Here is a 14,269-nt window from a genome sequence, read left to right on the forward strand (position 1 = left end):
TGCCATGCCCAACAACAGAGAAGTGGCCCCTTGACAAGTTAACAACACTAATGGAGTTGGCTAAAGCCACTAAACATATGAAATATGTTGCATTCCCCAATCCAGTTCTCCAATTGTTTTTTGAAAAACATGCAAAGCTTGCAGCCACACAGGCTCGTAACTGTAGTCTAAGGCTAGACTCTATATGTAAGTGCTACCTGCACTAATATCTTTTTAAATGAAATTTTTTATTTTCACCAAAAACTATACTGACTCTAAAGACACCATGGATGCACTCCTACCACTCCTACCGGTGATTCATGCCCTCATAAACGTTCTCATTGGTGCAGAGCATTTCCCCGCCCAATACAGTTTGATGGAGTCATGTTCTTGATCTATCCAAATTGATTGAATCCTCTAGAAAGGCCAACTTCCAATTCAGCCTTTCGCGGTATTGATATTGTCATATTGGTCAGCGACTTCAATCTGGATTGGTCAATTCGATCCCGAAATTTGTAAAATACTGGTAGAGAATTCCTAAAAAGGTGTTGCAGTGGATTTACTGCGTCAAGACTCAGAACCCATTCACCTAATAAATTTCTAAACCGTTGAACAGGTGGGGGTATGGGTGACTTAGTAAGCATTAACCCATCAAAGTATAAGAAGACAGACCGAAGCAGTGTCTTTCGTCTACGGAGAGCCGAAATGGTGGGAGCGATTACCACACAGTGTTCGTTGGTTTCAACTAAACCCAAAACCTTACCTGGGGGAAGAAACTCAAATCGACTTTTGGGCCAAACCCATCTTAGAAGCTTTCCTCCCTTAGCCGCATTCCATCCAAATCTCAGGCTCAAGGCTAACAGTGTCAGATTCCGGCCTCATTTCATTCTCAAAGCTGCTTCTTCTAGGTGAAATAATGCTTTCTTTCTTCTTTCTCTTTCAGATTATATTTTTGTACGTTTCTCCTGAGTTTTATTAAACTTTTGATGATTGACAGTGCTGTTCTTATTCTATAGATTTCTACTTCTTTCAATTGGATGGTCATTGATCAGGCAGAGAAATAATTTGAATCATAAAAGTTTAGGATTTCATTCCGCCACTGATCAGTTTTATTTTTATGCTTTCCCTTGTGAGAAAATTTTAATTACAGTTAGTTTGGTGTTTCTGGCTTTCTCCCTGTTGTATGGCGTGTGTAAAAGACACCAATGCACCAATACAAGGGCAAATTCTGCTTGTTTAAAGTAAAGGTCAGTTGGACTAGTAGAGAAAAAAAAATATATATATCATCAAAATATTATAAAATATTCAATCAGGGGTGGAGAAAAAGCTATAATTGTAGAAGAGACATCAAAGTAGATGGTATTCCAAGTCATATCTTTGAAGCGGGATTTGGAAGTCTATCTTCGAACTCCCACTAAAGATGATGGATAGTGGCATAGAACACGAGCTTACCTACCCAACCACAAATGAATGAATCTGAAGTTTTTTAGAATCCAAGACCAAACACTAGCGAAACCAAAGGAGTGCTCTTCGAACGGGCCAAATGCAAGATCAGGCTTTCTCTCGGATAGATTTGGTAAAAGGACAAGAAAAAAAGAGGTGATCAAGGTCCTCAGAATTATTAAAAAATGTGATGCCCAACCACAATGTGAGCTTGGTTGTTGTTAATCAGACTTAATGGGAGACTGGGAGTAGTACCACTGTAGTAATTAGTAAATGCTGGAGCTTCTCTTCTATGGTGGTCCATCTTTTAGAATAGTAAAATGAAAACTAGTATGATGATTATGTCAAAGATTATAACTTCTATTTGCCTTCTTGGTGTATGGATAGTTGACGGGGAAGAATATGTCGTGATGAACGGTGTAGAATATGTCGTGGAGCCTAAGACAAATGTCAAATTTCAGACACAATTATGTCTACCAATGTACGCTAATTCGATGGCACTGTTTGGAACTGGTAAGTTACTCTGCTGCCCAAGTGAACTTCTTAAAATAATTATAATATGTAACTACAAAAAATAATTATAGTTGCATAAAAGATGTAGAGGTCATGTATCGATGTAAACTGATTTTGTGGTTTTCCATTTTTATGTTAAAAGAACTACTGAATCCATGAGACTTTAGTAGGTACCTTCCTAATGGAGACTCAAAATCTGATGTCATTTAGTTAACCCATTTGGCTACAGTTGATCTGGACTGGCCCAGCCTAACCCATTTCTTATAGGAGTTTGGAGTATTTCGTTGGGATACAATTTGCATTCCTAGTGTTTCCCATCCTTAAAGATATCTCCAAGAGAGTAACACCATGATGAAAACATTTTTGTGTCATTTTTTCACTTTGTTCTGTTCACCATTTTTTTCCATTTCAATTGATTGCATTCTACATGCTTCTGGATCTGTATTATGGTATCTACTCCTTTCCTGGCTGGTTCAAATTCTGTTCCTCCTGTGTACTAACTACTAAGTGCTTATTAGTCTGTTTACCCAGAAAAAAAGAAAAAGAAAAAAAAAAAAGAGTTGCTTATTTTCCTGATTCTGTTTGTTTTTTTGTAAGGGGAAATATTGATTTCTTTTCTTCTGCTTTTGCTTTGGATTGGACACTTTTGTAGGATACGGGGAGAAGTTTTTTGCATTCGTTGGTGTCAAGGCCTATGCTGCAGGGTTTTATGCAAATATATCTGTCACTAGAAAATTAAATGCTTGGAAAGGAAGAACAGCTGCTGACATTGAATTAGATTCGACACTGTTTGCATCAATTTTTCAGGGTACCGGTGATCTTTGTTTTGCACATGATTGTTTACAAAATAAACTAATGTTCCATCAGAAGTGCTGATATGTACTGATACAATTGCAGCTCCTCTGGAGAAATCATTACAGATTGTTCTGGTGAGAGATGTTATCGGCAAGATCTTCTGGGATGCATTGGATGATGCTGTCACCCGAAGAATTGAAGCAATTAACCCTATTGATGAACATGCACTTTCAATTTTCTACAGCCTCTTTCAAGGGCGATCTCTTAAGAAAGGAACTTTCATATTCTTGACCTGGCTTGATCCATCGAAGATGCTAGTAAGTTTGTTTTGGATGCTTGAGGACATTATTGCATGCCGTGCCCATGATTCCTTACAGATATTAGTGCCTTGTATCTTCGCATATGCCAATTCTTTCATGATTCTATGAACTTATACACTAAAATTTTCTTTTGTTATTAATTTTTTTCTTCAGGAAACCTGATCATTCATTCTGATGGTTGTTTTGTTTCAGGTTTGCATCTCATCTGATGGGTCACCTTCCGCTGTGGATGCTACAATTGACTCAGAGAACGTGATTAAGGCTTTATTTAACGTGTTCTTTGGAAATGCTCCAGCGTCTCCAACTTTGAAAGACTCAGTTTCTAAGGGATTGTCCATGGTCCTGAAGTAGATGCCATGCAATTCCAGTTCTTTTTATTAGTTCCATTCTCATGAGTAGTTTCTGTTGTTCTCTCTTTTGTTATGAAGAGTTCAATTTCCCTAATACCGAACATCTTTCTCGTAGTTTATGTTTCATACTTCTAAATGGAAAGATTAGATCAATTGGCAAAAAACAACATGCCAACGCCTAGGTTAATCAAATTTGAAAGAATTATTTTTGACAATGTCATCTCTCTGTTCTGCCACCAACAGTGAACTTGTGATATTGAAGTATTCCATTTTCGTTGCATCACTTAGAGCTTGTTCTCATGCTCTTTTATTTGAAAACTGAACTGCCATACAACATGCTTCAGTGGCAATGAAACTGAAAAAACGTGATCCCTAGCTTTTGCTACAGAATGGGTTGAGTTTTGGGTCAACTGTATTGATTGTACTTCAACAGCTTGGAGTGACGAAATTAAGGCTGTCTCAACATTGAAATCTTATCAGTCAGAGATTCCCAACGGAGGCCAAGAAAATAGAATCAAACTGGGAGAAATCCAACTACTGTTTTTAGACCCTTAATGAACTATAATTGATTATCAAGCAGGAGAAAGGAAAGGAAGAAGGGTAAGGAGACTGTTATTAGGATTTGAGCCAGAGATTGACTGGATCACACTTGCCACTATATTGATCAGTGTAGGAAGTTTTCTTTAACCGACCGTGGTTTTTTTCCACTCAGGAAAGAGAAGAATACATAAAAAAGTTCATGGGTCCAATACAATTCTATTGGATTTTGTTTCCTCAAGCATCTTGAGAACCTCAATCATGGTTGGTCTGTTGGAGGGATCTGGTTCAAGGCACATCAATGCTATACTGAATACACTATTAACTTCCTCCATCGGACAACTCCCTAAGGTATGATCAATCACATGCTCTTCCCTCTTGTCATCAACAACTGCTTTCACCTGTTACATTTTATGCAGCTTGACTGTCATCAAATATTTTCTTGGTGAATTGAACGCATGAGAATAAAATGTTTGACAGTGAAAGCCAATTTAATCAGAGTATAATTTCCATAAATTTTTTTTCCATCTAATTTAGAGTTATCAGAAAAAGGAAGTTTTGCATGTTAAAGAAGTAGATAACTAGTGATTTTGACCAGATGGGGTTGTCTTACCCATGTTACCAGCTTAGTGCCTTCCTCAAATGCTTCATCCATAGGTCTCTTCCCTGTTAGAAGTTCAAGCAGAACAACTCCGAAGCTGTAAACATCTCCTTTAGCAGTTGCCCTCCCTGTATCGAAATATTCTAGGGAAAAAAAAAGGAAAAACATGCAAAAACCATTTAAAAACAACACTTGGGAGAAATTTGATGGTGGGGGGTTCTGGGGAAGGAGAACTGATGAGAAACCAGGAGTTAGAAACTGTACCAGGAGCCAAATAACCAAAAGTTCCAGCAACAAATGTTGAAACATGAGTTTTATCAGGTTCCATTAATGTAGCCAATCCAAAGTCAGAAACTCGAGCTTCCAAGTTTTGGTCCAATAATATATTGCTTGATTTGATATCTCTGTGTATAATGTGAGGGATACAATCATGATGAAGGTATGAAATTCCTCTTGCAGCACCTACAGCTATTTTGTATCTTGTTGACCAATCCAAATGCTTCTTTTCATTTAATCCACCTGCATTAGCATCTTGATGAGAAGGAGGTAAAGATACTAAATAAGTTGCAATTTCTAAGACTATTTCGGCACACTCCCTGAGAAAACTGCATACCATGAAGCAGAGTATCCAAACTTCCATTTGGCATCAGCTCATATATAAGAAGATTAAACTGGGGAGCAGTGTAATATCCATGAAGAGTGACAATGTTCCTGTGCTTTATATCTCCCATTGCCACCAGCTCTCTCTCAAATCCTTGATCACGGTCTGCATTACCTCTGTTTAGCCTTTTTACTGCAAAGGAGGTTGACTCATTAATGGTCAATCTGTACACTGTTCCATAACCTCCTGCCCCGATGATGTCCTTGTTGGTTAATCTCAATGTCTTCTTTACGAGCATCTCTGAGCTCAGATCCTGCTTTGTAGGAGACCTGAACATCACCATCTTTCCTCCTGTTGTTGCCTCATTGAGTTTTAGTAAGATTGTTTTCTTTCAAAATTGCAAGTTCAGAATCTTGAATGGCAAAAAGGCATAAATTTTTTATACCTGAAACACTATCATGGATCACACTGTGCTTTCTTTGCCATCTGCGATAAAGGAGTACTGAAATGACAATCTTCGAGATGACAAAGGCAACACAGCAAATCGTGATATAGAAGGCCAAAATTGCAGTATTTCCCATTTATCTGTTCAAAGCCACAGAGGATATCAAGTTGCAGGATTTGAATATGATGAAGAAATTTCAAGTAATTGAAAAACGCAGAAGATCATAGTAACATATATAAACATTCATTCTCAGCGTCAATTGATTGACCTAATCTCTGTTTCTGTTTGCGAAAATGAACAGAACAAGTTTTTCCAATTGTTCCTACTGAGTGACTTGAAACTGCAAAGGAGTCCTAAACCCTGCAACAGCATTTAATTTAACAGATGTGCAACATATGCAGTGATTCATCAGTGCTGCAGGTACGGAAATTAGGAGAGAAACCAAACCAGCATGAGTGATCGATCAGCCCATGAAAACTAGCTTAAATGATAACAGACCCAAGAAATAAAAAATAAATAAAATCTACAAGAATGAAACTTCTCTGCAAAGCTCTGCATTTCTTAAGAGTTCTGAATGACTTACTAGTAAATGAAGGGAAACAGACCCAGCTGTGAGATCCAAGATCTTTTCATGAAAACTCCCCTAGGTTCAGAAATGAAGAAAAAAGATTCAGACGATCGAAGAAGATAAAAAACCTTATAATCTGAACGCGATGTTGAACATACGAAAACCTGTGCTCACATTGAATCCAAACCAGTCTGTGCACTGCAGGAACATGTGTTAATTGATCATTTCATATGAATTTAGTGTGTACAGAGCAAAAGTTAATACGGCAACAACCAAAACCAGTAAAGGCATATGTGATGAATTACGTGAAATGATTGCTGTCCTTCGCCTAAACACAAATTTCCCTTTTTTACTTCCGTGGAAGTATGGAAGTTCATAAGGAAACGTGACAAATATCCAACTTTTCTACGGAACCTTACACAGCAAATCTTCAGTCTTCATCAATTGTCATCAGGTATCTTCCTCGTGAGAGATCACAGTTGTTGAATGATCCATACAGATGCATTTATTGCCTTTCAGGAACCATACGATGATAAGTAACTAAAAGTCATTAGAACTTCCATAAAAACACAATCATATACGATGAAACCTTTCAATTTGTGATTGACAGTGAATTATTTTCTTCGTTTCCCTAACATTGGAGACAAGCTTTATGGTATGGTAATCTTTTCAGCTAAAATTTATGCTTTGAAAGCGAGTCTTCATTGAAGTGATTTTGACTATTGATGTGAACAATGGATCTTCTGAGAAGGAGAAAACATTTAGATTGATATATTATTTTATATTTTTTTAAAACGAAAATTATGATTTTAAATTAAACACGTATCATGTAAAATCAATTGACGGAACAACTTTCCAAACAACTGGATTGGTCTTCGATTTAAGCATGTGACTTAAAAATCTTACTCGGCATCATGGGCGGAAGCACAGTGGGGCCGAAGTCGAGGGCATGAAAAAGATTATATATATATATATATATATAAATTTTATATTAATTCTCTTAATTTTTTTCAGTTTTTTTTTTCTCTTTCCACATGTGAAATATCACTAAGTGATTATTCTTCAAAATTGAAAACAACTTTTAAAGGTAAAATAATGCATATAAATGTTATTTTTAATTAAAAATTAACTCTTTAATCCCTATTTTTTCTCCCATCTTTTCTCTTTCATCTTTATTTCATATTTATTCTATTCTCTTTCTATAAACATTGTTAAAAGGAATTTTTTTTTACGGAATCACTAAGCACTCCTTGGGTGGTGCAAGATATTTTTGATGATATTCAGGAGATCAAATAGAGATTTCACAGGATTGTGTTCGTCCATCATGTCCGTGAATTTAACATGTGTGCTAATGATCTTGCTAGGGGCTTCTTTGGAAACCGTCTTGGACCCTTGTAACCTCCCATGTGGCTTGTCCAAACTAGTTTTAGAGGACACTCGTGGGAAGCATTATCAGAGGATGTAATCTCTCTTTTCTTTCCAGTTTCTAATTCAAAGCACCTTTTACAAAAAAAAAAAATCTTATTTATTCTCTCTTATCTCCTCTTTCCTCTTTCCTATTTAGCTTCTTCCCTCTCTATAAGCATGGGTTATGAAAAATTTGAAAAAAATCTTCTCCACAATTAGATACTCTTTTTCTTTCTCAATTTATTTATCATTTATTTATTGTTTTTGTTATTTTTTTTAATTTTATTTATTTGTTTCTTTATTTCTTCTGTAATTTTTGTTATTTAATTTTATATAAAATAAAATGTCTATTGATAGTAAAGTAAGTAACTATCATTAGTTTACATCTCTTACCTAAAATAAAAAGTTTATTTGCATCTCCTATCAAATAAAATTTTGGTTTTCATCTAACTATTTAAGATTGAAGTCATGCGTATTTCTTTTTTTTACTGTTGCTTTAGTTTAATATCATTGTCAATAATTTACTCTCTTTTTTAAATATGTGTAGATCCCCACAAAATATATGTGAGCATATACTTTAATATAATAAAATAATCGAGAGTTTTTTCTACATAAAAAATAAAATAAAATTGAGATGTGGGATCCTAAATGGGTCTTTATGAATGCCCACACAATATGTGTGTAAGGTTATCTAGATTTTATTCTTCGATCTCCAATGTTAAATCTTGGTTTCGTCTCTGCTCTCCGTCACAATCCAAATCAAGTAATCATATATGTATAGATTCACTGCAATCTTTAGGATGTAATATCTTTAAACAGATGACAATCCTCCATGGGTAAAGTTTGTCGGGTCAATGCAAGGTTGGTAGAATGGTAAGATCCATACTTCTTAGTAGAGTGGTCATAAGTTCAAACCTTGCGGACGACAAAACTCCATATGAAGATGTAATCGAAGTGCGTGCCCCCATCTTTTGTTTGAAAAAAAAAAAAGAAAAAAAGTTCTGTCGGTAGGTAGTAGCATTTGTATATGTATAATAATATATGCTCCATATTTGTTAATAAAATATTATCTCTATCCGATATTCCTATATTCCTATTCCTATCCATTGCGCGGTGGATGCTTTTCGTTGTCGATGTGAACGCTTGGTTGCACAAGTTGACATTGAAACGAAGAATTCAACTTTGGCGAGCAGCAGCAGCATGTTCGTCACTCGTCAGTTGTTGTCTTCACAGCTCACTAGTCACTACTATCCAGTACCCATGCTGCTGTCTTGTCTTTGACGGATCGTCCAAGAATTATCAAATTCGTTTAAAATTTTAAATTCTTTAAGATTTGTTTGTTTTTTTGTGACTTGTGCACTGAGAATCTTATTTTCCCTCCTAAATCATATCTATTCCACTTTTACCAAGAAAAAAAAATCATATCTATTCCGCCTTTAAACTTGGTTGATAAGTATCAATTCAACGCCACTTCCCCAAACCCTACTTTTTCTCTGCTAAATGACTTCTGGAAAACTTAAAACCACACATTCCAGTTTGTTTTTTATTACATGTTGCAAAAAAGAAATTTTCTTTTACAATTTAGGGTTGACTTTGAATTTTTATTTGTGGCAGCCCCGGATCACGCGACATGTAAAAATACTAAGAAATGAAAACCTATGAATCTAATTGCAAATATAATTGTCTTGCTTTACAAAAGTTCACCTAATCTTTTCATATTTATAAATTTTTCTTTTTTAGCACGGTTGTTTTTCTAATTATAGAATTGAAATGTCATTAGCAAGGGTTGAACCCACTGAGAAATACGAATCTTTACCACTCAACCAACCCTGCATTGGTAAAGCAAGAAGAATATATTTGCACGTAACTCTATACATTTTCATTTCCGACCATTAGATTAGTATCTTTACATGTGGCGTGATCTCAGCGGCTAAGCCACTGCGACAAATAAAAATCCTACTTGGCAGGGTTATGAGGTTAGGAATTAATAATCAGCCGCATAGCACACACCAACTAGGCAACTTGTGTGGACTTTGTGAAAGAACAGTCAAATACTGCTGATTTGATTTTGGATTGATTGGTTGGTTGAAGTCTTCAATGATCTTCCTTTAAAGCTCCTCAAGTCTCAACATATCCTAGAAAGCAATTCAATGGCATTTTGGTATGGAATCCTGACACTAGTCTTAATTTCTTCTCTTTTAGTTATTCGATGTGCAGAGCTGAGCTCTACCTCAGATATGGAGGCCTTGAAGGCCTTCAAGAATTCAATCACGCATGACCAATTTGAAGCATTGGCAAACTGGACAGATGCAAATCATTACTGCGACTGGTCCTTCATTGCTTGTGATCCATTCAACCATGTCATTTCTATATCTCTGGCGGAGAAGGAACTCGAAGGCGAGATCTCTCCACTCCTTGGAAACATTTCAACCCTTCAGGTTATTGATTTAGCTTCCAATTATTTCACAGGCTCCATTCCTTCTCAGCTAGCAAGTTGTTCTTCTCTCTCTGAATTGTACGTCTTCAACAATACTCTGTCAGGCTCAATACCAAAGGAATTAGGAAACCTGAAAAACCTGCAGATATTGGACCTTGGTAATAACTTCTTGGATGGAGATATCCCTGAAAGCATATGCAACTCAACTAGTTTATATGGCATTCGCCTCAGCACCAACAACATCACCGGTACAATCCCATCTTGCATTGGTAATTTGGTTCATCTTCAATTATTCATTTTAGGGAATAACTTCGTGAAAGGAGATATCCCTGAAAGCATTTGCAGTTGCTCTAATTTGACTACACTTGGCTTAAACACTAACTACCTCTCTGGTTCAATCCCATCTTGCCTTGGTGATTTGGTTTATCTTCAGACTTTTCTTGCTTATAAGAACAGCTTCAGGGGTCCCATACCAGTTTCCTTTGGTAACTTGACAGCTTTGCAAATATTAGATTTGAGTCAAAACCAGTTGTCTGGGAGTATACCTTCTGGGCTTGGGAACTTGACTGACTTACAATATCTTTTGTTGTTCGAAAATCTTTTGGGTGGGGAAATCCCACCTGAATTAGGGAATTGTCACAAGCTTGTGGAGCTGGAACTGTACACCAATGCATTTGTGGGAAGCATTCCTTCCCAGCTTGGAAATCTAGTCAACTTGGAGAAACTACGGTTATTTAACAACAGTTTATCCTCGACAATCCCTGATTCTTTATCCCAATGCAAATCACTAACACACCTGGGTCTTTCCAATAATCAGTTCACTGGGAGAATACCTTCTGAGCTTGGGTCTCTGCTTTCACTACAAGTTCTCACTTTATTTTCTAATAATCTGACGGGTCAGATTCCTCTGGCGTTGATGAACTTGAGAAATTTGTCATATCTGCACTTGGGCTCAAATTTCCTTGGAGGGGAGATCCCTTCTAACATTAGTTCCCTGTATAACCTGAAGAAGTTGTTCTTATATAAGAACTCCCTGGAGGGTTCAATCCCACCACAGATTGGCAATCTCAGCTTATTGTTCGTCTTAGATTTGGGTCGGAATAGATTGTCAGGCAACATTCCTTCTACAATATCAAAGCTGTCATCCCTCCAAGGGCTTTCCCTGTCTGAGAATCTCCTGGAAGGTGAAATTCCTAAGCAAATATTTGAACTGAAACAGTTAACTGAGCTCAATTTGTATCTCAACAGGTTAACCGGTCCAATTCCAGATGCTTTTGCTAACTTCCAGTACTTTTCAACCTTGGACCTCCATGGGAACATGCTTAATGGTTCTATCCCAGAAAGCATCGGCCATCTTGATCAGCTTACACTCTTGGATTTGTCTAATAATCAACTCACAGGATCAATTCCTGGATCTGTGATAAGGGGAATGAAAAACATGCCAATCTATCTCAATTTATCACACAATCACTTGAAGGGGTCCATTCCAGTTGAGCTTGGAGGGTTGGCAATCATACAGGCAATTGATATCTCGAATAACAAGCTTTCAGGAAGTATTCCAGCAGCACTTACAAGTTGCCAAAGTTTGTCTTCGCTTGATCTTTCAATGAATGCTCTTTCTGGTCAAATTCCAGCTGCTCTTTTGTCTAAGTTGGGTTCTCTGTCATACTTGAACCTTTCCTATAATAACTTAGATGGTGAGTTGCCTAGAAACATAGGAAATCTCAAGTACCTGCACTCCTTAGATATTTCTCGGAACCAATTAAATGGTACAATCCCAGAGAAACTTGGGAACCTTTCTGCCCTGAAACATCTCAACATTTCGTTCAATCGGTTTGAAGGCCCGCTTCCAAAAGAAGGCATATTTGGGCACCTTGATGCATCCAGTCTGGAAGGAAACTCTGGCCTCTGTGGAACCAATTTTCTCAGACCTTGCAGCAATTCAAGCCACTTAAGTGCAGCACACCGGTTCTCCAAGAAGGCTGCATTAATTCTCATTGTTCTTGGGTCCATTATTATATTTCTACTTCTGGTTGGTTTACTTTATTTCCTTGATCGCTGCATCAAAAATAGAAAAGCTGTGAACCCTAAAACTTTAGATGCATCCACTTCTTTCACCCCAAGGACCCCAACCATAAAGAGGTTTGATCAAAGAGCTTTGGAAATTGCAACATGCTTCTTTAGCGAAGATAATGTGATTGGTACAAGTGCCTTGAGCAGTGTGTTCAAAGGAAACCTGGAAGATGGGCGAACTGTTGCAGTGAAAAAGTTGAATATTCTAATGTTCTCTTCTGAATCTGACAAGTGCTTCAATAGAGAAATTAAGACCCTGAGCCTTTTGAGGCACAAAAATCTGCTCAAGGTTATAGGTTATGCTTGGGAGAGTGGGAAATTAAAGGCCTTGGTTCTGGAATACATGGATAATGGGAGCTTGGAAGATATTATACATGGTTCTGGGGTAGATCGGTCAAGGTGGACATTTCCTGAGAGGTTGAAACTATGTGTATCAGTTGCTAATGGATTGGTCTATCTGCACTCTGGCTTTGATTTCCCCATTGCTCACTGTGATCTGAAGCCTTCAAATATTCTTTTGAATGGAGAATGGGAAGCCCATGTGAGCGATTTTGGGATGGCTCGCATGCTTGGTGTTGAGCTCGATGCTGAAATCAGCCTTGCTACATCTTCAGCTCTCCAAGGCACCATTGGGTATTTGGCACCAGGTACTTTTAAAACCCAATTTGATTTTGAGTTATATATAAATTCTGCACTACACTTACAGATGTGATATGAAAAGCTGAAAGTTCTTCTAGTTTGAAACCTAGTGCAATTTTATGATATTCAATTTTTTTCGGTTGTTGGAATTGTTTTGTTAATCATACTTGGTAAGATATTGAAAATTAGTGATCAGTCTACTAGTTCTTAATGTGTTAGCTATCACAGTTAAGTGCTCTGTTGTCAAATACAGAAGCTAGCTTTGTTCAGTTTGCTGCTTGAACAATTACTGCAAATCAATTGGAGTTTCATCTTGATTAGGCACTTCTTCATCCAAAGACATTTAATACAATTGGGATTCCTAGAAGGTCTTGATCTTTACTGCAATGTCACATTGTGTGCTAGTTCTTGCAAGTGAAGTCATTTTGTTTTTTCCAGAATTTGCATACATGAGGAAAGTCACCACCAAGGCAGATGTTTTCAGCTTTGGGGTAGTAATGATGGAGTTCCTTACGGGTAGAAGGCCAACAGGAACCATGGAAGAGAATGGGTTGCCAATCACTTTACGCCAGTTTGTGGAGTTGGCACTCAGAGGAGGAATTGACAAGCTTCTTCAGGTGGTGGATCCGAATTTAGCTTTAAGCATCTCCACCAAACAAGACAAGGAAAAACTAGAGGAGGTCTTTAAGTTAGCCTTATTTTGCACCTACCCATCAGCTGAGGATCGACCAGACATGAAAGAAGTGTTGTCTCTCCTGTCAAAAATACATCAGTGTAAAGCAAACTGATTCCTGACTTCCTAGTGGAGCAGGATGAGAAAGAACCGATGGAGTTTGTTTGGACTCTTGGCTGGTAAAGATGAACCCATCCCCCATTAGCAGTGACCTTGGCATTTTCATTAGATTTGAGTTACTGCTGTTGTAATTTTAAATATAATAGTTGTATTTTCTTGGGTTTTCGGAATTAATAAAATAAATTGCTTTCTTTATTTCTCATAGTCCCACATCGGATGCTGAGTGGAATTCCGAGTAAATTAATGGGTGATACCTATTAATCCCAATTTATGATAATAGGCCATGCCGTAGCGTAGGTGCAGTGTTCGAACAAGGACCAGTTTACCGTCCAAGTGCAGCGTAGGCAATGGGTTGTTTATGCACTTTTGACACACACATTTGAAACTTTGCACGCTTCGAGCGAGATCTGATCTGGACTGTATGTTTTGATCGTCAATCAAAGTGATGGAGATAGATCCATTTGAATCCGAGAAAATTCAACGGATAGATTAACATTAGTAATCTACCTATTATAAAAGTATATCCAAATCAATACATCCGATCAATATGGACCATCAGATTGTGTAGCTGAACGATCTGACAACACATATTTAATCGTACATGAATGTGACTGGACAAGGAGGTACCTATCTATATAGAGTCATAAACTTAAAGAATGATACCTCTTTGTTAATGGGTACTCTTTCATTCACAAAATGAGCTCTTCTCTCTCTATAAATATTGTGTGTTCAGATTAGTTAGTACATCACAAAAATCTGAAAAACTTA

The 14,269-nt window shown here is 37.2% G+C and overlaps 3 protein-coding genes across 6 annotated transcripts; 2 read left to right on the forward strand and 1 right to left on the reverse strand.

The window, feature by feature from the left end:
* The first annotated feature begins 1,742 nt into the window (after positions 1–1,742).
* On the forward strand, positions 1,743–3,401 carry LOC149026060 (fatty-acid-binding protein 3, chloroplastic-like). The gene is made up of 4 exons (XM_089143617.1): positions 1,743–1,935; positions 2,588–2,743; positions 2,833–3,113; positions 3,243–3,401. The coding sequence occupies exons 1-4, from the start codon at positions 1,743–1,745 to the stop codon at positions 3,399–3,401; spliced, it is 789 nt and encodes a 262-aa protein (XP_088999743.1).
* On the reverse strand, positions 3,120–6,856 carry LOC149026061 (Protein kinase superfamily protein). 4 transcript variants are annotated; one of them, XM_089146296.1, is made up of 8 exons: positions 6,458–6,856; positions 6,327–6,350; positions 6,168–6,227; positions 5,585–5,724; positions 5,152–5,490; positions 4,803–5,057; positions 4,551–4,681; positions 3,120–4,338 (listed from the first exon to the last, which is right to left on the reverse strand). In XM_089146296.1, exons 4-8 carry the CDS (start codon positions 5,718–5,720, stop codon positions 4,138–4,140), a joined length of 1,062 nt encoding a protein of 353 aa, XP_089002422.1. In that variant the 5' UTR covers positions 5,721–5,724; positions 6,168–6,227; positions 6,327–6,350; positions 6,458–6,856; the 3' UTR covers positions 3,120–4,137. The 4 variants fall into 4 exon arrangements, with proteins under 4 accessions (XP_089002422.1, XP_089002420.1, XP_089002421.1 ...); XM_089146294.1 differs by having other exon boundaries at positions 6,327–6,856; XM_089146295.1 differs by having other exon boundaries at positions 6,317–6,856.
* A 2,713-nt stretch (positions 6,857–9,569) lies between these two features.
* On the forward strand, positions 9,570–13,820 carry LOC149026062 (uncharacterized). Its single transcript, XM_089146297.1, has 2 exons — positions 9,570–12,716; positions 13,147–13,820. Exons 1-2 carry the CDS (start codon positions 9,710–9,712, stop codon positions 13,494–13,496), a joined length of 3,357 nt encoding a protein of 1,118 aa, XP_089002423.1. The 5' UTR covers positions 9,570–9,709; the 3' UTR covers positions 13,497–13,820.
* Positions 13,821–14,269: the final 449 nt, after the last annotated feature.

The sequence above is a fragment of the Hakea prostrata genome, chromosome 2 (assembly GCF_041222555.1).
Source record: "Hakea prostrata isolate BN-2017 chromosome 2, UWA_Hpros_2, whole genome shotgun sequence".
Lineage (NCBI taxonomy): Eukaryota > Viridiplantae > Streptophyta > Magnoliopsida > Proteales > Proteaceae > Hakea > Hakea prostrata.